Source organism: Pelodiscus sinensis, chromosome 1 (genome assembly GCF_052426305.1).
Source record: "Pelodiscus sinensis isolate ZL-2025 chromosome 1, ASM5242630v1, whole genome shotgun sequence".
NCBI classification, from domain to species: Eukaryota; Metazoa; Chordata; order Testudines; family Trionychidae; genus Pelodiscus; species Pelodiscus sinensis.
The window spans coordinates 63,826,634-63,853,118 of NC_143052.1; the positions used below are offsets into that span (position 1 = coordinate 63,826,634).

The window sequence follows — 26,485 nt, forward strand, 5'->3', positions numbered from 1 at the left end:
AAACTTTTCCGTTAAAAATATTTCCGCAAAATCATGCCAGTCTAGACACAGCCCCTTAGTTACAAATAGACGAATCTTCATCTCGGGGGAATTTTGCAGTTGTTGCATTTGAGGCAAAGTAAATTTGCATATTTCCCCCAAACTATAATTTAGAGTTAAGATTGTGAGATACTTTCCATTATAAATCCCGTTTTGAATGTCTCACACACATGCACAAAAGGTGATCTGACAAAATGTTTGTGTGCCATGATGGTTTGAAAAGTCAGAGGTTGTAACATTTTTCCATGTCAAATCTCAAAAGAGGTTTGGATTAGACATGTCAACTTTGTTTTACTTAGGAGGTCTCCTAAAAGGTACCTTTAAACATTTTCAGAAAGGGGTGTTGTTTATATTTCTTTCTTAGGGAACATCTACACTATGCAGAACAACACCGCCATGGTTAATCTTCCAGGGCTCAGCTTAGTGGGTCTAGTAAAGACCCGCTAAATTGAATTCAAAGGGTGCCCCTGTTGGCACTAGTACTCCTGCTCCTTTCGAGGAGTAAGGGAAGCTGAACAACACACTTGCTAATGTCAACCTCCTACTGTGCAGACAGCACAGAAATGTGATTTAAGATAATCAATTAATTACATTTAATTACATAGCTAGTGTTGCATATCCTAATTTGACCTCCCACTGTAGTGTAGACCAGGCCTTATTAACTTCTAATGAATCCACCTCCAACTAAATTACTGGAAGTAAAATCAATACTTGGCCACAAGGGTTATGGGTCAGATATTCATGCCTAAACACTTAAGGCTACGTCTAGACTGGCATGATTTTCCGAAAATGCTTTCCATTAAAAGCATTTTCGGAAAAAGCACGTCTAGATTGGCAGGATGCTTTTCCGCAAAAGCACTTTTTGTGGAAAAGCGTCCGTGGCCAAGCTAGACGCGGTTTTCTGCAAAAAAGCCCCGATCGCCATTTTCACGATCAGGGCTTTTCTGCGGAAAACAGTTCTGTGCTGTTTACACTGGCCCTCTTGAGCAAATGATTTGCACAAGAAGGCTTTTGCCCGAATGGGAGCAGCACAGTATTTCTGCAAAAACACTGACGATCTTACATGAGATCGGCAGTGTTCTTGCGGGAATTCAAACGGCCAGTGTAGACAGCTGGCAAGTTTTTCTGCAAAATCAAATGATTTTGCGGAAAAACTTGCCAGTCTAGACACAGTCTTAGTGAGAATTTACCAAAGTAATTCAGGCACTTAAATCCATGTAATCTCACTAAGACACCTAACTTGGATAAGTGCTCTTGAGAAACCCACTGCATGCCTGGGTACATCTACACAGCAACACAATTTTAAAATAATGCAATTTATTTTGAAATAACTTAGTCCACATCTACAAGACGGCAGTTATTTTGAAAAGTCAAAATACTATTATGTTAGAGGACTTCTCTTACTCCTATAACCCTCATTGTACAAGGAGTAAGGGAAGCCAGAGGAAGAATGCTCTATTTCAAAATAAGTGCTGTTAAGATGCTCCCAATTTCAATTTTGAAATAAGCTACACAATTGATGTAGCTCAGTTTGCATACTTATTTTGAGTTAAGCCCTGATGTGTAGACCCACCCCTTATCTGCATCTTTAGATACCTAAATACTTTCTAAAATCTGGCCCTAAACCCTTTGCCCTTCCCCTAGCCTTACAATAGTGAGAGTGAGAGACTGTCACTATTTTCAATCCAGAGATTATACTTTTTTTCTTTTTTAGAGCAATACAATATTTACCATTCAATACATCATTCAGTAATGAGGTGCTTAAGAACATTAGAGATGGAAAGATTTATTAGGCAGACCATTTATTCACTACCTTTCCCCAGACAAGAAATAATTGATACTTAAGTGCAAAAGTGAATTAAAAATAAAATTTCAAAATTTCCCATCTGCTGGAACAAAGACATAAATTCAGTTCATTGTTACCTAACATATTTCCTTACTTTTTTCTGGTTCCCTGAAATTGTTAATACTGCACATATTATGCTGCAGTATAATGGTTACAGTAGCAGGAAATGTCAGGATAACTAATGCCCGGGGATTTCAGATACGTTTTTTAAAAATTCTACTTTATCCTTTTCTTGTGCTGTTATAAAATAGAAACTACATCCTAACAACTTCAAAACTCACATGTTCAAAATTATGGAAAAATAAATTGGATAAAAAAGCAATCATAAACTACCACTTGGTTGATGTGAGAGAGCCTCACTACACTTGTCAATTACAATGAAAGTATTTTTTTCCAATCAGACCATCTACCTATCAAAATGTTCGCTAATCCTTTCTGGAACAGAGATATTTAAGATAAACCCTGCTTTCTATTGTACATTCTCCTAAACAGCCCTTCATGCTTAAGAAGAGTTTCCTATAAACAGTAACAAAATTAACTGATCGTTCTTCAAAACTCCTCTTTCCCAGGCTTACAAAAAGCCTAATAACCATCTGGCTGTTCTTGTACAGACATTGCCTAACATACTGGCCAACACTATTTAAATCATTTCTTGTAGCCTATTGTCTTGTCTTAACACTTAGCTTGTAAGCTTGTATAGCTTGTTGTGTTTGTACAGTGTGGGGGATCATAACCAGGAACAATAAAATTATAACAGATACAAGAACTGAGTTTTTTCCATCAACTTACAGAGTATAACATTATAAATCTTCAGGGGGTAGCCAAGTTAGTCTGTACCAGATAAACTTAAAAAACAATAGCCTGGTATTACTTTAAAGACTAACAAAACATGTAGATGGTATCATGAGCTTTCGTGGGCACAGCCCACTTCTTCAGATGACCAGAGTGTTGGATGTGCAGAACTAAAATAAATGGGGGGGGGGGAGCGGGGGGGAAGAGAAAAGGAAAAAATGGGGGGGTAGTGAAACAACAGTCAGTAGGTATAAAAATATCAAGGGGGAAGCCGAGCTGGAATGTAATAGGAAAAAACAAAGTCTATAAGCAAACCTTCACTTTATTGCAATTAGACTTCTCACACCTTCGCCATACAAACAACTGTTCAAGAAAGCATAGGGGGTGTGGACTGTATATTCAAAATAAAGTTATATGGCATCAGACCCATCCCAATTCATTGTTGATGCTCCTCAGAATAAGACAATTTTCCTGAGACAGCATTCAATCTTGGAAAAATGCTCAGTGCTCCAGCTCATGCCTACCTGTAGTGATATCAATAAAGGCTGAAGTAGAACATGGGGAAGAGATTAAATCGAGAGTGCCAGGGCATACCTGGATCACGTGTCTATACAACCTGGAACAGTTGGCAATCACTGATTCCTCTCTCTCAAGACCGGCATACTGGAGCTTGAAATTACCCTGATTTTATCATCTCTTTTCTTTTTTCGTGGAAGAGCATAAAAACAAGGCAAAGCTTTGAGCCCCCTCTGCTGGTCCTAAAAACAGCCATATTCTGTCTTTAGTTACAGCTGAGAAACCCTTAAACCTTCGTGGGGGTGAACACATACAAGACAGAATGTGGGCCATTGAATGAATATTGAAGAAATACAAACTGGTTGTCATTTTTAAAATCTCAGTAAATTGTGTGTATTTTTTTAAAGACGGGATATTCTCTTTATTAGCTAATTTAAAGATAATTCAAATGTAAAAGGCTTTTCACATTTGATATTGAAATACATGTGGCATTTTCTGTTTTGCAGTATGACAGCTGTAATGAAATACATAGATGAATACATTTTCAAAGTACAAATGCCAATATATATTAACTGTACAATACTTGGTAATCTTATAACAATTTACTTAAGTAACCAGAACAAGTCTGAAATCTCATTATAGGAAACAGACCCAAATATAATGTTCAAATAGACATTCACCTTCTGCCTCCTAACAACATCTATGCATTTAGTGTTCTATATTGCAGGTACATTCTCACTTGATTTTATGTGAGCAATGAAAAAAAATAGATTAGTCCTTCCAAAATTAATTAATTAAAAAAATAGTCTTAAAAACCTAAAACATTTTAATTTTATGACTATACCCAAAATGTCCAACATTTATTTGTTTTTAGCATACTGTACTACTCTAAGTGGATATCTTTATTTTTAAAAGCATGAATCTTATTTCCTTTGTATTGCAAGATTACCATGTAATTACATATACCAATGCATAACCATTGGGTAATCAAAATACTTAGGTCTCAGTCTAGCAATATACTTTACACAAATGTGGATCTGTGGGCAAAAGATCCTTCAGTGGGCATCATATTGTATGAGTGGGATCCTAATTATATCCATTTTTGAAGCAAGAGCTTTTTTTTTTTTAATATAAAAGGTAAAGAATAACACTCAAAATTGTCATTATATATTACTGTGAATTAATAACTGAAATGTTATACTGTAATTAATATGTAGCTGGATGAAAACAGCTTTTGCTCTGTTATCACACAACACTTGGCTCTTGTGTCTACTCTGTGAAGTATGATACAGGAACACCAAATTAAGGGCATCTACTTTTTTTTTCTTTTTCTTAAGTCACATGTATTGCCAATGTGTTTATTTACCTATATTACAACTGTTCAGGAAAATGTGCCTTTGAAATCTCTCAGATGGACAATGAAAATCCATTAACTCTATTTTGTCTCAGAGCTGTAATGAATTGCAAATACTGTAATGCCGTTCCTTAATAACCATTTCTATTGGAATTTTTTTTTTAAATCACCAGCAACATTTTTATTGGTGTTGGGCTTTAGATGATTTAATGTATAGTCTTTTTTTAAGCGAATTTCAGTTTATAGTTTTCTATTAAAAGCCACATAATATGCTTTCATAATTTAATATTTCAATATTAAAACAACTTCAGTAAAATTACAGGAAAAATTAAACATGTTTTCCTTTGTACATAAGTGATTCCATGTTTCTCCAGTTGTTTCTATGTTCAAGGCCAACACAGCAAGAAGTCAGAATAATATTTTAAAAATGCATAACTACAAATACTGGTCACAAGCAGGTGAAACTATTTTCTTTTAAAATTAAATAGATATCAAATTAATGTCTCTTATCAATTTCTGATCTAACAGTCTCCAGACTTACTGATAATTTACACTTAGTAGCTGGGACCCAACCTGATCAAATACTCTTAATCTTTGGTAGTCTCCATTGTCTATATAATCTTTTTTCCAACATTCAAATTTCTTCATAGCTACCATGCTAATCCTTTGGCCATCTTGGGTTTGTTTTTCCCTTTAACCCGTTTTGCCTTAAGTTTCTTCCTCTGTCTGGGATTCATCCATACTGGGTATTGTCCATTTTGGTCTAAAAGATTCTTTTTGTTTCTTTTAACCTGTGTCTCCATCTTAACTTCATCTGAAAAAAGAAGAGCATTTACAAAAAAAAAATCAACATCTGAATCAGCTTCTCATAGAATGCAGATTGAACCTCTCTAGTCTGGCAAAATCCATGGCCTGGCATGAGTTCAGTTAGTAGGATAACCATTCCTCATGGGTTTGGCCAAGTTTCCCCACAGTCCCATAAAGTCTGTTTATAGCCACCAGTCCTAGCTCTCAGTGTGCTGTGCTGTTATTTAGCCCTACATGTCTTCTAAGCCAGTAAGCAGTGGAAATGTTGGTAATGCTGCTAGACAATACTGACTTCCCATGGCTCAACACCTATCAGATCATGAGAGTGCTCGACTAGAGATGTTCAACCTGTACTTAGAAACACTAGATTTACAAACAGTAACCAAAATAATAATCCTTTTTCACACATCCCACAAAGTTTTAGTTTCTATATTAATATTATCTGCAGTTTCCATAAGAGATGTTTTGTTCTCCCCCAAAAATGAAAATAGGATGATCCCTTCCAAATAACGCTGTTTGCCATGGCAAAAGAATCTGTAGTGTTCACTGTGGACAGATGCTCTTCCCCAAGCCAAGTATCAGTTGCTGAGAGCAGGAACTAGTTCCTGGACAGGGGAGAGAATGTGCAAACCCAGTGAATTTAGGAGCAGAACCTAGTAAATGAACACTTTTGTTAGAATAAAAAAATATGAATGAATATTAAAGTTCAGAGCTATGACGACGGGTGCTGTCTTTTCTCTAATTTTGATGGGTGAAATAAAGGGCCACTGGAACCAACTAGAGTGAAAATCAAGTTTATTTGGGTTTTTTAAAGTGGGGTTACCATATTTGAACTTTCAAAAAAGAGGACACCCCTGAGCAGGCATGTATCTATATCAGCATCTACCATATCACTGTTGTATTATTTGCTATATATGTGTGAGCTGGTAGATACTGATACAGATGAACTTTCAAAAAAGAGGACACCCCTGAGAGGGAGTGTATCTGTATCAGTATCTACCAGCTCACACATATATAGCAAATAATATAACAGTGAGTTTGTAGATGCTGATATAGATACGTGCCTGCTCAGGGGTGCCCTCTTTTTTGAAATTTCAAATATGGTAACCCTATTTTAAGGAAATTCCCCATGCTACTCAATTCCAGGCTTGAAACCCAGAAAAGCGGTGAAGGGGGAAGATCACAAGAGAAGAAGTGGTTTCAAAGGAGTCCACAAAAGAGAGAAGGGAGGGTGGCACACAGGGAGTCTGTGGAAGGGCTGGAGGGGGGTACCAGCCAGGAACCCTGTACATTTCAGCCCCTGGAGTGTATTTTCCTCCAGAGCACCTAAATAACACCGCACCATTAAAATCAAACTCACCCCCTTGATCCGGGGCGCTCTCGGGGGTAACCACTGTCGCTATTTCTTTAACCTCCGCCATCACCACGTCGGCGTTTGCTTTCAGGATGCTCTTCAAGCGGCTGAGCTCCTTGGGCGCGTTCTTCTGCCTCTTCTCGGCTCGCATCTTCCTCTTCCATTTGCTCCTCAAGCTTTTCGCCATGGCTCGGCTCGCTGCGAGAGGGGGCCAGAAACCCAACCACTGACCTTCCGGAACCGGCCACCGCACAGGTAGCCCGCCCGGCCTGCGGGGCGCCGCGCGGAGAGGCGGGCGGGCGGGCGCCAGGTTGCCCCACTCCCCCGCTGGCCACGGCCGGAGCTGACCCCGCCCAGCCGAACCTCTCCGGGCAGGAGCGTGGCCCGCGCGGGGGCGGACGAGGCCAGAACCGCCCCGCCGCGCTCAGTGGGGCCATTCACACTCTTCCCGCCCGCCCGCCCAAGGTCCCGGCCGAGCACGCGGCGACAGGTGGCCAGCGGGAGCCGCGCGCGCTCCATAATCCACTCACCCCGAGAGTTGCGCAGAGCTGGCTCCTCCACGCGCCCGACTTTCAGTTGCAACACTGCTTGTCTTCCGGTGCTTCTGCGCACGCGCAGACCTCCGGGTCGGGCCAGTAGCGCTGGAACCCGTAGAGACGCGTGCAGAGGGCGGAGCCTGGCAGCCCCTGCCACCCTGAGTTAACCAGTTCAGGGCAAGACGGAACTGCGGGGGGGGGGGGGGGGGGGGGGAAAGCTGCAGCAAACGCCTCTCCTGCGAAAGGAAGTGCGCGCGCAACATTCTGCCCCTAGGGAACAATGGGCCCCAGGCTGGGCTATTGAGCCCTCCACAGGCTCAGGCTCCCAGGGAGCTGCTGGGCAGCCACTGCAGCCTTGCATCCAGATCTCGGCTGGCCTTGGGTCTTCAGAGGGGTAGCCAAGTTAGTCTGTAACTGAAAAAAACTTAAAAAACCCAATAGTCTAGCAGCACCTTAGAGACTAACAAAACATGTAGTTGGTGTCATGAGCTTTCCTGGGCTAGACTATTAGTTGTTTTTTAAGTTTTTCATGCTACCCCTGGTTCTGCAGAGGCCAAGTTAGGCACAGGGTTACCTGACTGCAAGGCACTGACTAGAAACTTTGCCCAGGAACAGCACAGAGCATGACCCAAGCTACTGCCTTAGAAACTAATTTGAAAAATATGTAGTAAAAAGCCCAACATCAGGTTAAAAATAATTAAGGGTATGTCTACACTACTGAGAAGATTGAAGCTATTGATCTTTCAGGGTTCAAATTAGCAGGACTAGTGAAGACACACTAATTCAAACTGAGATGACCACTCCGCTTGATACTGGTAGTCGTGATTCTACAAGAAGTAAGAAAAATAAAAGGAAGAATGTTCTCCCTTGGACTTCCTGCAGTGTGGACAGTGCCAAAAGTAAAGTTAAGGTACTTTGACTTCAGCTATGCAATTAATGTAGCTGAAGTTGTGTCTCTTCATTCAAGTTTATCCCGTAGTGTAGACATACAGGCAGTCCCCAGGTTACGTACAAGATAAGGACTGTAGGTTTGTCCTTAAGTTGAATCTGTATGTAAGTCGGAACTGGCATCCAGATTCAGCCGCTGCTGAAACTGACCGCCAGTTCTGACTTACATACAGATTCAACTTAAGAACCCCAAGCATCCCCAAGTCAGCTGCTGCTGAAACTGATCAGCAGCTGATTCCAGGAAGCCCAGGGCAGAGCAACTCTGCCTCGGGCTTCCTGTAGTCAGTGCTGGTCAGTTTCAGCAGCGGCTAAATCAGGATGCCTGGGGCAGAGCAGCTGGGGTGCTGCTGGGTTGGTCCAGTAGTGCCCAGAGCGGCGCTGCGGGACCAACCGGCAGCGCCCCAGCTGCTCTGCCACAGGCGTCCGGAGAAAAGCCTAGTCTGCTGGGGGGGGGGGGGGGGTACTAGCTGCGCCCGCTCCCCCCCCACCCCAGAAGACCAGGAAGACACAGGCGGCGGACCGAGACGCACCGCGGTCCCGCTGCCTGGGTCCTCCGCGGCTTTGCTCCCAGTCTCCCTGGTCTGCTGGAGACCAGCAGACCAGGGAGACTGGGAGCAAAGCCTCTGAGGACGCCGGCAGCAGGACAGCCACGGGGCGCCTGGGCTGCCCCGCTGCCTGAGCCCCTCGTCTTCCTGGTCTGCAGACCAGGGAGACGCGGAGCAGCTTTTCTCACCCGGAGTACACGGGCGGCGGGACCGTGAGGTCCCGCAGTCCGTGTACTCCGGGGCAGCCCCGTTCGTAACTGCGGATCCAACATAAGTCGGATCCGTGTAAGTCGGGGACTGCCTGTACTCTGAGAGCATGACGAAGTGAATAAACATACATAACTATACTGCAGGATAGCAAAGTTAGTCTTTTGTTTAATGATTGATCATATTTCAATACTAAATAATTAAACACAAACATTTTATTTGCTGATAAACCTGAGGAAAAATAAAGTACTATTTTCTAGATAAAAATAACAGTAAACACACAATATAAAAGTAACTTCAGAGATTGAGATCTGTCCATATTACCCAGCATTTAAAATTTATTATATTTCTTCATACAGTTCAAAGTACAAACAGGTAGCACATTTATTTATAGTCTTCCTTTACCAACATCTCAGTAACCCAAAACCATACCTGATCTTAAACTATTCCAGTTCTTTATTGCGAAAAATAAGTTTCACTTTGCTTCCCTTTATTTTGTCCTCACTGGTATTTCCAACATTTCTAGAAAATAGAATCCACATTCATACCAGAATCAAGGTCTTCCAAGTAACAAATGTTGCTGCTAAGCAATAGTTTACATGTATAGTTCGCTCTAATCTTTGGAGCTCTCAAATCCATACAGCTAGATGAACACATTTTAGGATTAAGATTTTTCCAATTATACTGCATACATATTTATTATTCAATACTGATTCAACATTTTTATACACAAACTACATTCCCTCTTTTAATGGCATTAATGTTAATCAACAGATGAAAGATAATACATAATTGAGCACTAGCGCTTTGCATTGTTCTTTATATACTTTTCCTTGCTAATAAAATAATCACATAGCTCTAAATCAAAGTAGATTAAAATCATTTCAAAGAAGTGTAGTTACATTATACTGGTTAATAATTCCAAGTCTGTTAAATCAAGATCCCATTAATATAAGTTTTTAGAATTATAGAATTTTAACTAATGTAAAACATCACTATACAACAACAAAATGAAGAGACAATGTTATACTATCCAGACAGATTAATCATCTGCAAAATTATAGGATAGCAGAAATAAAATGATTGGATTTTCTGACAGTACATATTAGAGCTATCAGAAGGTGACAAGCGTTTTCATCAAAAGCTACTTTGGGAAAAAGGAAGCCTTTTACAAAAGTAACAAATGACTGCATCTTGCAATTAAAGTAAAAATATGTATTTTGAACAGAAATACATCAGTTACATAAAACTATTTTATTTTCAAGAAAAAGTGTCAGGAACCATGCAGTGGAAAATAGTATGATTTATTCTCAAAAATATAATGTAGTTTGTACATCATCAAAACCAACTCTATTTAGACACAACCTTCTATACATCAAATTTTACTATTTATGATGGTGTTTCATTATGGACAACTTAGAATTATTTTTTATTTAATGCTTCTAGAAGGCGCAGCAAATGTAGGAACAGATTGATGATATCTAAGTAGAGATTGATGGCAGCCAATATATACTCTTCAGGGGACAGTCGGTGCATCAGCAAATGAGTGTCATAGATGATAAATCCACAGAACAGCAGCGCTCCCACAGCAGCAAACAACAGCTCTATTGTCTCACTATAGAAAAACAACTATAACAAAATGATAATGCGAGAAGGAAAAACATTTGTAAGTTGAAATTTCTTATATAAAGGCACTTCAGTATTAAAACAGAACTACAGTTAGACAATCGTAAATATTTTGCCCAGGGCTGGTGACAGTCTTCACCAGGTCTTGGGCAATGTGGGGGGAAGGAGAAAGGCCTCAGCTTCAAGTTCCCCAGAAGAGGTGCAGCTAACCCTCAGGACCACCCAGACCACATCACAGGGGCTCCGATGGTGACTTAATGAGCCTGGAGCCCTGGGTCCTTTAAATCACCCACAGCAACTGCCCCCTTCCCCTATGTTGGCAGCCCTGATTTTGCCCTTCAACAGGAATATACATATTGCTAAAAGCCAGTAGTAGTAGAAGAAATTCTACACTTCTGTTTTCCCCTCTCAAATTAACATCCCCACCACTGAAGTTTTAGGTGAGTGTCACCATTCTTGTGAGATAAGTGGATTAGATATTATCTACTTCAAAATTCAATATATTTACACATATAATACTGATTTAGTAAAACTATTTATGGTAGTGAAGTTAAGCACGTACAGAAGTGTTTGCAAGATAAAGGCCTAAACTGCTGTTGAAGGCACAAAGTACTGCCCATAAAAAAGGAACTAAGCATTCTGCTTTAGCAGTCCTTAAAACTCAAGAATAAGACCATGGTGCTTAGTTGTCTCTTTTCTGAGCTGAAAAGTCCCATGCTTATTAATCTTGCCTCAAAAGGCAGTTGTTCCATACCCCAGATCATTTTTTTGTTGCCATTTTCTGAACCACTTCAATGTATCTTTTTTTAGATGAAGCGATCACACCTGCACTCAGTATTCAAGATGCAGATGTGCCATGGTTTTATATAGAGGCAATAAAATATTCTCTGTCTTATTATGTATCTCTTTTGTAGTGAGTCACATGGTTTGCTTTTTTTGCCTGCAGCTGCACACTGAATAGATGTACTCAGAGAACTATCCACCATACCTCCAAGATCTCTCTCAAATGGCAACAGCTAATTTAGACTTCATCATTTTATATGTATGGTTGGGATGATGCTTTACAATGTGCATTACTTTGCATTTATCAACAGCGAATTTCATTGAACTTTAATTGCCCACTCCTTTTTGAAGCTCTTTACAGGACTTAACTACATTGAGCAATTTTGTATCATCTGCAAATTTTGCCACCTTTTATCCCTTTCTCCATTTCATGTATGTTGGTCCCAATACAGATCCCTGGGGAACACCACTAGTAAATTCTCCCCATTCAGAAAACTGACCATTTATGTCTACCCTTTGTATTGTATTGTATCTTTTAACCAGTTACTAATCCATGAGAGGCCCTTCCCTCTCATCCCATGACAACTTACTTTACTGAAGAGCCTTTGGTGCGGGACATTGTCAAAGCTTTCTGGAAATCTAGGTACACTGTATATCCAGTAGACTAGGTACTGGATCCCCCTTGTTCACATCCCTGTTGACCCCCCTCAAGGAATTCTAATAGATTGGTGAAGTATAGGGATGTTAAATTTCAGGTAACTGTTTAATCGAATAGTTGATGCATTTTGCATCGACAGGACACCTCCGCCTTTGAAGCATAGCAACAGCCCTAGGACTGTTGATACACTTTTAAAGGCAAAAGCACCATGTGGAGCCTGGAGTCAGCTGGGGACTCCCCGCTCACCTCAGGCTCTGTGCGGTGCTGCCACTTTGAAATGCTCCAAGGAGCTGACTCTGGGCTCCCACAGCTATGTTCAAAGCAGCAGTGCCATGTGGAGTCCTGCATCTTGCCCCAGGCTCCATGCAGCACTGCCGCTTTGAAGTACCCCATCCTTTCCTCCTCTTGCTGCCTCTTTCTGATAGAGGCAAAAAAGGGGTGGAGTGTGTGACTAGTCAACTAATCCTTCACATCCCTAGTGAGGCATGATTTCCCTTTTCAAAAAAACATGTTGACTTTCCCACCCAACCAATTATTTTCATCTATTTGACTGACAGTTTCAGTCAACTTTACTACAGTTTCAGCCAGTTTGCCTGGTTCAATTAGAAAACTGTAGTAAAAAAATTACAACATAACCCTCACAAATAACAATCATAGATTGCATCAGTAAATACCTATTGCTTTTAATCTTACAATATGAAAGATTTCTACAAATTTCTGACTGAGCATTACACTTTAACAGTTTAATTACAAATAATTCATCATTACTATATTAACTTGTAGTGTTTCCCCTTATAGTTAACTAGTTGGAGACACTATGATATATTGTCTTATTACAGATCAAAGATACAATTATCAACAGTACCATAGTTACTTAGGAGTGCCATTGAAAGTGAAGATGTATTGAAAATGGGACTGATGATCCTAAGTCACTTTGGTACTTTTGATAATTCCATTCCAAGATTTGTATAGATTTCACTCTCTAAAGGATCTCAAACATGTCCTATTCTAACAACTGTATTGTTTTAAAAAGCATAATTAGGTGTCAAGAATATTGTTTTAGTAACTTATTTCAAACAATTACTTCTAGACCTGAACACAATATAATATCTTACCCTCAAGATACTGGAGAGGATCAAAATCCACAAGCAAGCAAACAGCCTGGGGGAGAAAAAGGCATTTGTGTTTTAGATATCAGCATTTTTCAAAATTTTCTTCAAATTTGTTCATCCCACAGAAAAACACCTTAAATACTCTGTTTTTTTGCCAATACATTGAAACACACTCAAACTCCACCACCCATCCACTCACTTCTAAGATGCCAACCATAACATCAAATTTCTCTACTGTAGGTATTAATGAAAACTATTGTTAATGATTTACTGTTTGAAAGTTCTCGATAGTTCAGTGTAAAATATGAATAAATCATTTGTTTGTGTAATGCTAATACTCGAATTTGTATATTTGTTGACAAATAGCACAACTACAAAATAAACTATGTGCTAAAGGAGGGGCCTATATAATAACAAAAAACAAAACTCACAACACCAATAACCAGGGCTCGACAAATACACTCGCCCGCGGTGAGTAGATTTTACCAGCTGGCGAGTGCAGGGGCAGACTGGCCCAGTGGGCCATGGTGATGGGCTGGCCGATGCCCGCACTACGGGCGGCATGACCCCATCCAATCTATCGGCTGGTAGAGGAGCAGAGCGCCATTGGGAAGGGGGAAGTGCGGTGATTCCCAGTGCCGGGCTGCCTCTGTGCAGAGGGCGGGATGCCGGCAGATGGGCTGGCATGACGTGGTGTCCTGACGTCGCAGCTAGCGACCACCGGATTCAAAAAGGCTCCGGCAACCCCGCAAAGTGGAAGGCAGAAGCCAGGTAGCGGAGGGGAAGGGGCTTGTGCTGAGAAGAGGGAAGCGGAGGGGAGGGGAGGAGGTCAGGAGAAGAAGAAGAAGAAAGGAGAAGGCACCAAGGGACAGGGGTGCAGGAGAGAGAAATGCCAGGGGGTCAAGCACAGACAATGAGGAAAAGGGCAGGAGGGGAGGTGTCAGCAGGAGGGGGGACAGGATGATGCCGGGAGAGGAGACGGTAAGGGCATTGGAGGCTAGAGGGGGGAAGGGGAGGTGCTGGGAGAAGGCTTGAAAGAAGGGGTGGGCATGAGGAAGGCAGGGATGGAGCAAGGCATGTGTGAGGGCACAGGGGCATGAGGGAAATGGGGGCAGAGGGTGGTGAGGGTGTGGGTATCAGGGAAAAAGAGGACAAAGGGGGCAGGGGCAGTAAGGGAAGGGGGAGGCACCAGGAGGGAGCAGGTGCCAGAGGATTCTGGGGGTGAAGCAGAAGGGAGGGGAGGGACCAGCACCAGAGGAGAGAGGCAGGGCAGGTGTGTAGAGGGAGGTGTTAGGAGAGGGGATGAGAAGGGGTAGCTCACATGATCAGAGTGGTGCTACTGGAGGAATGGACACAGGGGGGAGAGAAGGGCTGGTGGAAGGGGGCAGGTCTCAGGAAGGCTGAGGGCAACGAGAATGGCAAGAGTCAGGACAGCAGAGGAGGGTGAGGGGTTGGGGAGCAGCAGGCACCAGGGGAGCTGATGGAGCAAGGGGAGGAGACATGGCAGCAGAGGGAAAAGGTAGAGGTTTATAAGATATTTATTAATAACTTGGCTGATATTTATTAATAACTTATTAGTAATTTCTGTTCTTATTCTTATTAGGAATTTATGCCATTAAAAAAACACGGGGGGGGGGGGTGGCGAGTCCCTTTTTTGTCTGGCAAATAGGGTTTTCCATAATTTGTCGAGCCCTGCCAATAACATTCACTTAAGTCAATTACACAATTCAGCTTTCTGTAGGCCTGACTTTTATTCCTGTAACTGTAATACTTATGCTTTTTTAATAGTTTCATAAGGTACCTACCCAGCTCCAAATTTGCTGAAATCTCTCTTGGACTGCAAAGTATACATAGTCAATCCAAGAAACACAGCAGTCGTCAGAATAAAAGCTTGTAAGACAACTGATACATCATAAAGTGACACTGTAAACAGAAAAAAGAAAATCACCATTTAAAAATAGTATGCTTTGAATATAACAAAACTGTGTTTTTTATTTAATAAATGCTTAAACATTGTGATGAGGTTTTTGTATTTATAGATTGTCAAAGTGACAGATGTTTAGATTTGACCAAACAATCTTGCGACAGATATATACAGTGCACATGTACCATATACTTTTACATTTGTGGGTTCTTCACATTTTGTATAGGGTTAGCTTTCTTAAATGAACACCTTGAATCTTTTGCACCTATGCTAAGAACATTTTCAGACCATTCTTGAAATGGTAAAGTGGTATCTTTTCTCCTACTATCTAACAGTCAAGTCACAGGAGTCCAAAGCGTAATTAAAACATCTATTTTTCCCAAGTCATTCCTTCTTCCTATTAAAATTTGATTTCCTCCTCCTGCTCCCATGACTTTGCTACAGGTATTGAAGTTGTGTGCAAACCCAAAATAAGCACTCCGTCACTAGCCAGTTCACGTTTGTCAGCTTTAAACAGCAATGGGTACAATGTTTACATTTCTTTTTGCTATTTCTATCTGAAACCAACGGCAATATTAAAATGACTAGCGTTTACCTGTAATAGCAACAGTCAACGCTTCCAAAAGGGTCTATGAGAAGAAATAGAAAAAAAAACAAACTAAAAGTATTCATATGGAAACACTACACATTTGCCAGTTTGTAGTTTAAGTACAAGTTGAACCTCTCTAGTCTGGCACTCTTTGGTCCAGCGATCTCCATGGCCCAGTATGCTTTTAGTTAGCTGGATGTCCACCTATCATGAGTGTGGCCTAGTTTCTTGTGGTCCCATAAAGTTTGTTTGCAACCACCAGTCCTGGCTCTGTGTTCTGTTTTGTTATTTAGCTCTAATTTACTCCTAAATGTCTTCTAAGAGCCCAGTAAGCAGTGAAAGAGTTGGTAATACTGCTAGATAATATTGACCTCCCATTGTTGGCAAATTCTTTGATTTGACACTGGTCAGGTCCTGAGAGTCCCAAACTAGAGAGGTTCAACCTGAATTTTGCTACATAATCTTTTACTATATGCAGAATGTATCATGTGCTATAAAAACATGTTTGTTAAAATACTTCCAGTTTTAAAATGGAAAGCGCGCGCTCTCTCTCTCAAAAAAAGGAAACTACCATGTGTTTTACTATCCAGAAGAGAAGTCTCAGAAGGGTAGCTGTATTAGTGTGTATATGCAAAAGCAACAAGGAGTCCTGTGGCATCTTATAGACTAACAAATGTATTAGGGCATAAGCTTTCATGGGTAAAACCCACCCCTCTTAATTAAGTGGGTTATGCTCTAATAAATCTTTTAGCCTTTAAAGTGCCACAGGACGACTTCTTGTTTATCCAAAAGAGAGCATTTTACAGCCCATCTACATATATGGTACGTGACCGTTTTAAGTAATGTGCGTAACACGTTTCCCTTAAACAACAATAAAAAAGTAGGTAGGTTTCTTGGAATGGTTATTATAATTGAACTGTTTTCAGTTTCACTCTATATTTTTCAGTATTAAAATACTTTCCCTGGGATATTTAGGACTATGGGAGGGAAGTAACTTGTGTCCTTAATTCCTTTCCCTCGACCAACCAGCTTGAAAACAAATCCACTACTGTGTATTGGCACAGGACTGAAACAAAACTTGGAATTTTTCTTAGTTTTAATATTCATTAGACACCATGAGGGAAAAATTTACTTTCAGAACAGCACCTTGCCTGTTTTTATCATGTTTATCTTGGGGGAATTCTGTGGTACTGTGCATCTGCAGAAAATGCTCCCCCACCGTCCCTGCAGAATTCCTTTGAATCCCTGCCAAAAAAGACAGGGAAGCTGCAGGGGGTGGGGGGGGGGGGGGGGAGCAACCATGTATCCAGTTTTTTGAGGAAGCATAGCTCCCATCCAAACACATGAGGCACCGAGGACACAGTGAATTATGTACCACAGGTCCAACCCCCATTTCTGATAGGGCAGAGCTGCACAGCAGATGGAAGCTAGGCTGCACTGACTCTCCAATGGAATACTGCCTCCTAGGACTGTAGCTCTTGCTACAGTTCAAAAGCAGAGCCCCTCAGGGAGTGCGGGGCCAGCAGGGGAGTTCCCTCACTGGCCCTGTACTCTCAGTGGGGTAGTGGGGCTTCTGTACATTTCAAAAGCAGAATTGCAGCAGAAGCAGCACGAGCCGATACTGCTTCAGTCTCCGCTTGCACTGTTTTCTGCTGTGCCTCTACCTGCCTTACCCTCCATGGAGATTGCGCTGTGGGGAACCGGCTTTTAAGCCAGCTCCCCCCCAGAACCAGCTCCCCCTCCCCCATCCTTGCTGCCTCTCTCTGATAGAGGCAGCAAGGGAGGGGAAGCGACTAGTCACATCACTAGTTGACTATCGGATAAGCTTATGCTTATCAGATAATCAACTAGTCGCTTACATCCCCACTTTAGACCAGTAGTTTTCAAAGTTGGGTTGCGGGCTCACCTGGGTATGCCATTGGTGGGCCACAAGACACTTTGTTTATCTAAGCGTCCAAAGGTACAGAGCCTCATAGCTCCCATTGGCTTTGTTTCACCATTTCCAGACAAGGGGAGCTGCATGAAGTGGTGTAGTCCATGCCAATGTGAGCTATGAGGCTCTGTGCCTATTGATGCTTAGATAAACAAAGCATCTTGTGGTTCACCAACAGCTTACCCAGGCAGGTCCGTGACCCAACTTTGAAAATTCCTGCCTTAGACAGTCAGAGTAACTGTGATAACTACAAAATTCTACATATGTGCAGACTGATAGTTATATACTATCCTGAAGGTGATCCAGATTTGAGACTAGATCGTTCATATGCTCTTTGGATTGGAAACATGTTAAAAAAACTCATCACCAAGGAGAAAATAGATAGTTTAATCTTCTGCACTGGAAGCTGCTATTAGTCCCTTTCAGTAACTGTGCTTGACCACAGTTATCAACTGTTTAAGTTTGGTACGTTTGGTAACACAGAAATTTCCTTGAGTCCTGTGTATCTTATTCAGCACCTTATCAATCCACCGAGAAATCCACTGGGAGCTGCAGGGGGGCTTTGCCTGCAGAGGTTTAACATAAACCAGCGGTCACCAACCAGTAGATCTTGGAACTGCTGACAGGTGATCCTGACTGGTTTGGCCAAGAGGTTATCAAGTGCAAGCACTTCAACTGCCTCTCCCCGCTACTGCTGCACATCTCCTTTGCCTTGGCAATGCCTCCCCCAATCCCCAGGCCTCCTGCTTGCTGTGCAGGACAGCGGAGGGAGAAGAGGAGCACTGATGTCAAGGTATCCTCCCACATGGTATCCTATCTCCACAGAGCAGAGAGGGGAAACAACAGGGCTTGGGATGGAGGGAGTTTGCTAGCTGCTTTTGGGAGAGGAGCAGGGCCAGGGCAGGGGTGAGCCTGCCTTAGCCCCACTGCACCACCAACCAGGAGTAGCTTGAGGTAAGAAGTGCCCAGTTGGAGCCCACATCCTGAAGCCCTACCCCAGTTATGAACCCCCTCTTGCACCTCAAGCACCCCTGCATCCAAACACCCTCCCAGAGCCTGCACCTAGAACCCCCTCTGGAACTCCAATTGCCTGCCACAAGCTCAGCTCAGAGACCCTCTCACACTCCAGATCCCTTAATCCAAGACCAGAGTCTGCACCCTAACCCTATGCCCCAACCTGGTGAAAGTGAGGGAGGATGGAGTGAGCAGGGGTGAGGCCTCGGAAAGGGGGCACAAAGGAGGCAGGGCAAGGGTATTTGGATTTGAGGTAGATCTTGGATTGCACTTAAATTCAAAGAGTGATCTCATGCTTAAAAAGGCTGGAGATCACGGACAAACTGCCTTACAGCCTGCAGGTGTCTTACCCTAATGCAGTGTTTCCCAAATGGTGTTCTACGGAACCCATGGGTTCCGCAAAGTGAAAACAGGGGTTCAGTGAGAAAATTCCATTACAACCTGAATTATTGTAATGGAATGGAATTTTCATTCATTTTTGAATTTTATTGAAAACAATTTTAATTTGTTTGCGCCACGATAAGTGTCCCTGGGTAATGCCAGCTTAGCCAGAGTGGGACGATGATGCGACTACTCAGCGCTGCGTGCGCAGTCAGTCAGAGGTTCCGCAAAATTCTTTCTAGTTGAAAAGGGTTCCGTGGCCAAATAAAATTGGGAAACACTGCCCTAATGGGCCACAAGTTTCCCACTACTATTATAGACAATAAAAATGTCCTTAAAGTCAAGGGAGATATTAAAACAAAACAAACTTTGCTGACGCCTATTTAAAGCCCAATATGATGTATTCTTTCCATAAGGAAATTTGCAAATGACTGAATGAAAGATACCAGGGAACTAAGTGCAGCCAGAGCATACAAAAATTCTGAAGGACTGAGAATTTTATATTACACCCCCCAAAAAGGTACAATGAAATAAATTAGACACCGCTGATTGGTTTTAAAAAGTTGCTTCCAAATAACATTTACACTGAGCATGTAAAGAATGAGATTATAGGGATACTTACGAATCCAAAGAGCAGGTATAAATTAACAGGATGCTGATGTCTGTACAGGGTTAATGCTATAATCACAACCAAAGATCCAAGCACAGACACCAAAAGCAAAGCAGGGCTGTAAAATTTAAACACAGAAAAGTCATAGTTAAATAAAAGTAGTAACACTACTCCCTCTCAAATTTCTTAAGAAGTGAATACTTATATTCTATGTCAATGGTAATACTAAGTTGAGGGACATAAGAATCCTTTATAGAAAAAGATGTAGTCTGTTCAGAGATCTATTAGCTGTATCTAAAACAGTCATCTATTATGCTTGTGTTTGCAGGGGAAAAAATAACCCCTCTACATATGCAAACAGAAAATATTTTTATCTGTAAATAAATCTATAAAACTTATACACATGGGCTCTGATTCTACAAATCCATGTGAGTAACTTTATGCACAGAAATCAACATAAACATTAACTAGTAATTTGCTGCTGAAATTAAACTGATAGGGTAACGAGTTTATCTCCTATCAACTTGATTACAGGCAGTCCCTGGGTTACGTACAAGATAGGGACTGTAGGTTTGTTCTTAAGTTGAATCTGTATGTAAGTCGGAACTGGCGTCCAGATTCAGCTGCTGCTGAAACTGATCAGTGGCTGATTCCAGCAAGCCCAGGGCAGGGGCTTCCTGTAGTCAGCCACTGGTCAGTTTCAGCAGCGGCTGACTTGGGGACACCTGGGGCAGAGCAGCTGGGGTGCTGCTGGGTTGGTCCAGTAGCGCCGCCTCTCCTCGGCGCTACTGGACCAACACAGCAGCACCCAAGCTGCTCTGCCCCAGGCGTCCTAATTCAGCCACTGCTGAAACTGACCAGCAGTGGCTGAATCAGGACGCCTGGGGCAGAGCAGCTGGGGTGCTGCCAGGTTGGTCCAGTGGGGCCCAGAGCGGCACTACGGGACCAACCGGCAGCGCCCCAGCTGCTGTACCACAGGCGTCCGGAGCAAAGCCACGGAGCACAGGGGCAGCGGGACAGCCCAGACGCGCTGTGGCTATCCTGCTGACCTCAGGCTCTGTGGCTTTGCTCTGCCTTGCTCCCCGTCCCACTGGTCTGCAGACCAGGGGGACGGGGAGCAAAGCGGCGGAACACGCAGGCAGCGGACAGCCCAGACGCGTCTGGGCTGTCTGCTGGCTGCATGCTCCGCGGCTTTGCTCTGCTTTGCTCCCCGTCCCCCTGGTCTGCAGTTGGTTTTCATCTGTATTATTCCAATTTGGAACTTTCCCTCTCAGGCACTGTGCCCCATATGCTTAAGTTGGAGTGAATAAACCACATGTTCTTGAACAATGTAAGTTATACTGACCTAAATGCAGGGATGTGGACACTGCTGTGTTAGCTGGAGTGCTTCTCCTGCCAACATAGCTACTGTTGATCGCAGGAACTGGAGTACAGGCAGTCCCCGAGTTACGCGGATCCGACTTACGTTGGATCCGCAGTTATGAACGGGGCCCTCCCTCTCCCTGGTCTCCAGCAGACGCGTCTGGGCTGTCTGCTGGCCGCGTGCTCCGCGGCTTTGCTCTGCTCTGCTCCCCGTCCCCCTGGTCTGCTGGGGAGCAAAGCAGAGCAAAGCCGCGGAGCACGCGGCCAGCAGACAGCCCAGACACGTCTGGGCTGTCCGCTGCCCGCATGTTCCGCCGCCTTGCTCCCCGTCCCCCTGGTCTGCAGACCAGGGGGACGGGGAGCAGAGCAAAGCGGCGGAGCACGCAGCCAGCTGACAGCCCAGACGCGTCTGGGCTGTCAACTGGCCGCATGTTCCGCCGCTTTGCTCTGCTTTGCTCCCCATCCCCCTGGCCTGCAGACCAGGGGGACGGGGAGCAAAGCAGAGCAAAGCCGCGGAGCACGCGGCCAACTGACAGCCGTCTGGGCTGTCCGCTGCCCGCGTGTTCCGCCGCTTTGCTTCCTCTCCCTGGTCTGCTGGAGACCAGGGAGAGGGAAGGCCCCGTTCGTAACTGCGGATCCAACGTAAGTCAGATCCGCGTAACTCGGGGACTGCCTGTACTCCAGTTCCTGCGATCAACAGTAGCTATGTTGGCAGGAGAAGCACTCCAGCTAACACAGCAGTGTCCACATCCCTGCATTTAGGTCAGTATAACTTACATTGTTCAAGAACATGTGGTTTATTCACTCCAACTTAAGCATATGGGGCACAGTGCCTGAGAGGGAAAGTTCCAAATTGGAATAATACAGATGAAAACCAACTGAAATAGGATCAGCTGTGACAAAGGGACACTAGTAGCAACAGTAAGGAACACTGGACAGAGGTGAATATTAGGGATGTAAAATCCCATTTAATTTGTTAACCAGTTAAATGTGAAGTTGAATCAGTTAACCAATTAAAGGGAGGGGTGCTCCCCGCTCAGCCTCACCCACCACGGCAGGGCTAGAGCAGCGCCCCCCTGCCAGAGCTTACTGAGCTTCCCCTTACTGACACTCACCGGGCCTGCTGCAGACAGGGGTGCTCCCAACACTCAGAGTAGCCCTTGCCTGTGACACTCCGGGCTCGCCATGGACATGAGCTGGAGCAGCCCCAGCCTACAACACACCAAGGCTGCCATGGATAAAAGCTGCCCCGGATGCTCAGAGCAGCTCCTGTCCATGGTGGGCTCTGATGCTGGAGCAGGGAGTTAATCTTTCACATTCCTAGTGGATATAATTTCTGAGGCAGACAGAATCAGGTATGTGAAGAATTTCAGGATAATTCTCAGAGAGTCAGCAAAGGCCAGGAACCCAGAAATGGTGACTGTTGAACTAGAGAGCATTCCAAATGTGGAGTTGAAAAGCAGGGATTTAGGAAGATCATAAGAGGAAAAAGCATTTATTGAGATGTGAAGTGATTAAGGAATTTATCTCAGCAGAGAGAGGATAAAGATAGGGAAGAAGACAGGAAAGAAAAATATGGAAAGAAAATAAACAAAATGTAGTCAGATTACAAGGTTTCTAGTAGAGGCATACAGTTAAAGAGAAACCTTATAGATTCAAAGACAAAGAAGGTGTTTTACTCCAAATATATCTGGGAGATATAAACATTTTAATATAATTAAATATATTCCCACCTACAAATTACAGAGTGGCCATTGAACAAACTACATTTTACTTTTTGTAAAGTCTTACACTTCATTTAAGAACTTTACCTTTCATTCACAAATATCTGAACTGGAGTAGAGTACAGAAATATTGCAGATGTCACTGTGGTCAAAAGAACTTGAACTGAAAGAATACTGTACACTTTTCGTAGAAAAGCTGAAATAAAGAAACAAAAATGACATGTCAACTTTGAGTACTCTGTTGAATCACATTTAAAGTAGACAGCGAATTAAATCTGAGTTTGCAATGTGATATAGAGTAGAAGCAACAGAAACTGATATGATTATTGAACTACATAAAAATATATCACAGAATAAAAATGGTAGCAGTACTTTCCCCAGGAAACTCTAATGCACCTGCATGGTATGTGGAAATATAACAAGCTGGACACAGCTATAAACTAGACTGCTGAAAAATCGTGCATTCGCAGAGACATAGTCCCAAATGACTTCAGTTTACTGAATATGTTTATTAACAGACCCACATGTTTAAAGCAATAAAGTCTCTTCATATTAGTAGCCTTCTGTCACTACCCGAATTCTTAAGGTCAAGAAAAAAATATCTGTTTTTCTACACCTATAGTAGCTGTTTTTCCCCTCATTCAAAACTTCAAATCTCTGACAAAACTTTTAAAAAATTATTCTAGTTCTAGAAGCCAGATTAGACATTTATGTTTCCTCCATAGCCATGCTTGAAGTTCAAACTGATTATTAGTAAATAAATCAACTACTGAGACAAAAGTCAAATCTCAATAGAAGAGAGCACAGTCTCTCTCCTGTGTTCCGATAAGAGACAGTATCTCAAACATGGAGGCTGTGTCTAGAATGGCAAGTTTTTCTGCAAAAGCAGGTGCTTTTGCAGAAAAACTTGCCAGCTGTCTACACTGGCCGCTTGACTTTCCGCAAGAACACTGACGATCTCATGTAAGAAATCAGTGCTTCTTGCGGAAATACTATGCTGCTCCTGTTCGGGCAAAAGTCCTTTTGCGCAAAAACTTTTGCGCAAAAGTGCCAGTGTAGACAGCTCAGATTTGTTTTCCGCAAAAAAGCTCCGATTGCCATTTTCGCGATCGATCGGAGCTTTTTTGCGGAAAAGCGCGTCTAGATTGGCACGGACGCTTTTCCGCAAAAAGTGCTTTTGTGGAAAAGCGTCCGTGCCAATCTAGACGCTCTTTTCCGCAAATGCTTTTAACAGAAAACTTTTCCGTTAAAAGCATTTGTGGAAAATCATGCCAGTCTAGACGTAGCCAGAGGGTGAAATTCACCCTTGAACAAAACACCAATGCAAGGGCCTGTGTCCTGCTTAACCTGGATTTAAGTGATACATCAACTTCCTACAGACTCTGCACAACTATATATTGTATTCAATAAATTAAGTGTGTGTGTGTAAAATATAAATTAAAGCTATAACTATGCCGTGATGGATTAAGGAGATGGGATAGCAGAACATTCCTCTTACATGAATCTTAAGAATTATATCTGAATCCACTTTTGATAATAAAACAAGCTCACCTTTCCCGAACTGTACTCATCCTGGATAAGTGCTGTACCCTAGACTGGGTACTATGAGAAAACCTATTAATCAAAACAACCTACTGAGGCCTACTGAAAGGCGCTGGATTACAATGTCTGCGCCTCAGTCTGTAGCCTGATCCAGGCAGGAGAGAGAAAGCGAAAGAGCCAAAGCCGAGCAGACCAGTGGGGTGTTTACAGTCTGTGCCAGCGGAGGGGAAGCAGCAGAGCGAGGCCCGCAGGGGATTTCTGCCCTATCCCAGAGTGTCGCCCACCACGCTCCCGGGGCAGCGGGGGGAAGGGAACGGAGGAGCCCAGGCTAAGGGCGGGGCGGGAGCCGCAGGGGCGCCCCACAAGCGAAGGGGTCCGGGTCTCACCCATGCGGATGTGCACACTGGCCGAGGCCACGTTGCTGCCGTAGTTGAAGTCATCCTCGATGGACGAGCGCGGGTAGCGCGGATCCTCCGCCGCCGCCTCCATCGCCACAGTCCACGGCCCGGGCGCCTCTAACCGTCCGACTGCGGTTGCGCCACCCACGTCCGCTCACCGGCTTCCGGGTGAGACAATCGAACCCCGAGACGCCGAGCCAGGCGCGGAACCGCCGAGAGCATCGATCGCAGGGCAGCGAGAGCCCCGCCCGCCTGCTGGCGCGGGGAGCTGTGGGCACGTGGCTCTAACAACAGCCCTTGCGCCCTGCGCTCGCGTTCGTGTTGCGCGGCGCGTCTGCTGCGGGCCGGGTGTTTGCCCCGCCCCCATTTGGGCATAAAACGCTTCCTTGCAGCCACAGGCCGCCACGTGTTTCTACGATCGCGCTGGACGTGCCTGGAAAGCGGAGCCGTCCCTGCCACTAGGCTCCGTGCGGCTTGCACCGCCCCACATTTCCTCGCCCCCCTTGCAGCCTTCCTGCAAGTCCCCTCCCCTTAGCACAGGGCTGGGCAATAATTTTTGATAGGGGCTCACTGCCAGATTTTGAGACGTGTTTGGTGGCTGCGCTCTTCCCTGATATTAATGGAGGATGTGCAGGGGCTGGGATGGAGGTTGAGTGCAGAAGGGAGCTTGGGCTAAGGGATTACGATTCAGGAGGGAGCCTGGGAGGGAATTTGGGTGAAGGAGGTGGTTGTGACATAGGGCAGGGGACTGAAGTGCAGGGGGTTGGGATGTGACCTAAGGGTAGAAGGGGATTGTGATCTAGGCAAGGAGATTGAGGTGCCAGATCTAGAAGAGGGTATGGGTGCAAGAGGGGACAGAAGGTTTGGGTGTGTTAAGTGGGGGGGGAAGGGTGGGCACAGGGAGGGACTGGGGTGCCAGAGGCAGGCTGTGGCTAGGAAACTTACCTGCCAGGAGCCAAACCAGCCTGCCTGCCTGCAGAGCTAAGGCTTGCAGAGCTTAAAACATTTCCCAGTCAGCCTGCTTGCCTGGCCACTTGCTTCAGTGAATAACTGAGCTGAGGAGAGGTGGCCATGCTTCTTCTTGGCTGCCCATTATTCTGGCCAGAAACGGGCCAATGGGATTGTGCTGGGGGCAGAGGCGACTCCTAAAGCTTTCTTCCTCTCCTCCAGTTTTGAAACAGAAACTAAGCCCGGCAGCCTCGTTTTTGCATGTCGCATGGGGCTGAGGGGCAAGCAGGGGAGCCTACCTAGGGTTCCCCACTGCCTTTGCGGGCCGGATCTGGTGGCTTGGTGGGCTGGATCCTGCCCTGGTCTGCCTTAGCATGATCGGAGTGGGCTGGGATCAGTTTCCCTCCACTGCTGGTGAGTGGGGGGGGATGGGCTCAATCCCTGCCATCTCCCTGCCCTACCCTTCACAAATGGCTCTGCAACCCTGAGTGCAGCCCTCCTCTCCCTAAAGGCACCAAGTGTGGGGGTGCAGATGCTCAGCTTGAGTAAGACACAAAAATTGGCAGGGTCAGCTCTGCTAAAAAGGCTAATGCACCTAAAAATAACAAATTATTCTAAACATTTGATCAACATGTTTATAATTGGGCTGTATCCAGGTGTCAGGAAAGGGGTGCCTGTTTTTATGTCCACCATGTTGATTTGTCCCGTTAAAGATAGTGGTTAGACTTCCTTAAGGTTGCCAGATGGTTTAACCAAAAATACCGAACAACCCTCCTCCCCTCCAAAAAACAAATCACTGGGGGAAAATTTCTGTTGAGAAAAAAAACGGGGAGACCAAAGTTGTTGAGAAAAAAAAAGACCCCGAGAGTTGTTAAGCAAAAGAAATTAATTAAAAAAAAAAGAAAAAAAAAAGGCATGGCCCCTTTAAGAAATGCTT

General features: G+C 44.0%; 2 protein-coding genes across 2 annotated transcripts; both read right to left on the bottom strand.

The window, feature by feature from the left end:
• Positions 1-2,981: 2,981 nt before the first annotated feature.
• Positions 2,982-7,398, bottom strand: LLPH (LLP homolog, long-term synaptic facilitation factor). The gene is made up of 3 exons (XM_006130195.5): positions 7,239-7,398; positions 6,715-6,906; positions 2,982-5,361 (listed from the first exon to the last, which is right to left on the bottom strand). Exons 2-3 carry the CDS (start codon positions 6,893-6,895, stop codon positions 5,198-5,200), a joined length of 345 nt encoding a protein of 114 aa, XP_006130257.3. The 5' UTR covers positions 6,896-6,906; positions 7,239-7,398; the 3' UTR covers positions 2,982-5,197.
• A 1,860-nt stretch (positions 7,399-9,258) lies between these two features.
• TMBIM4 (transmembrane BAX inhibitor motif containing 4) lies at positions 9,259-24,851 on the bottom strand. The gene is made up of 7 exons (XM_006130194.5): positions 24,589-24,851; positions 22,748-22,856; positions 19,587-19,692; positions 15,643-15,676; positions 14,929-15,046; positions 13,127-13,172; positions 9,259-10,573 (listed from the first exon to the last, which is right to left on the bottom strand). The coding sequence occupies exons 1-7, from the start codon at positions 24,689-24,691 to the stop codon at positions 10,367-10,369; spliced, it is 723 nt and encodes a 240-aa protein (XP_006130256.1). The 5' UTR covers positions 24,692-24,851; the 3' UTR covers positions 9,259-10,366.
• Positions 24,852-26,485: the final 1,634 nt, after the last annotated feature.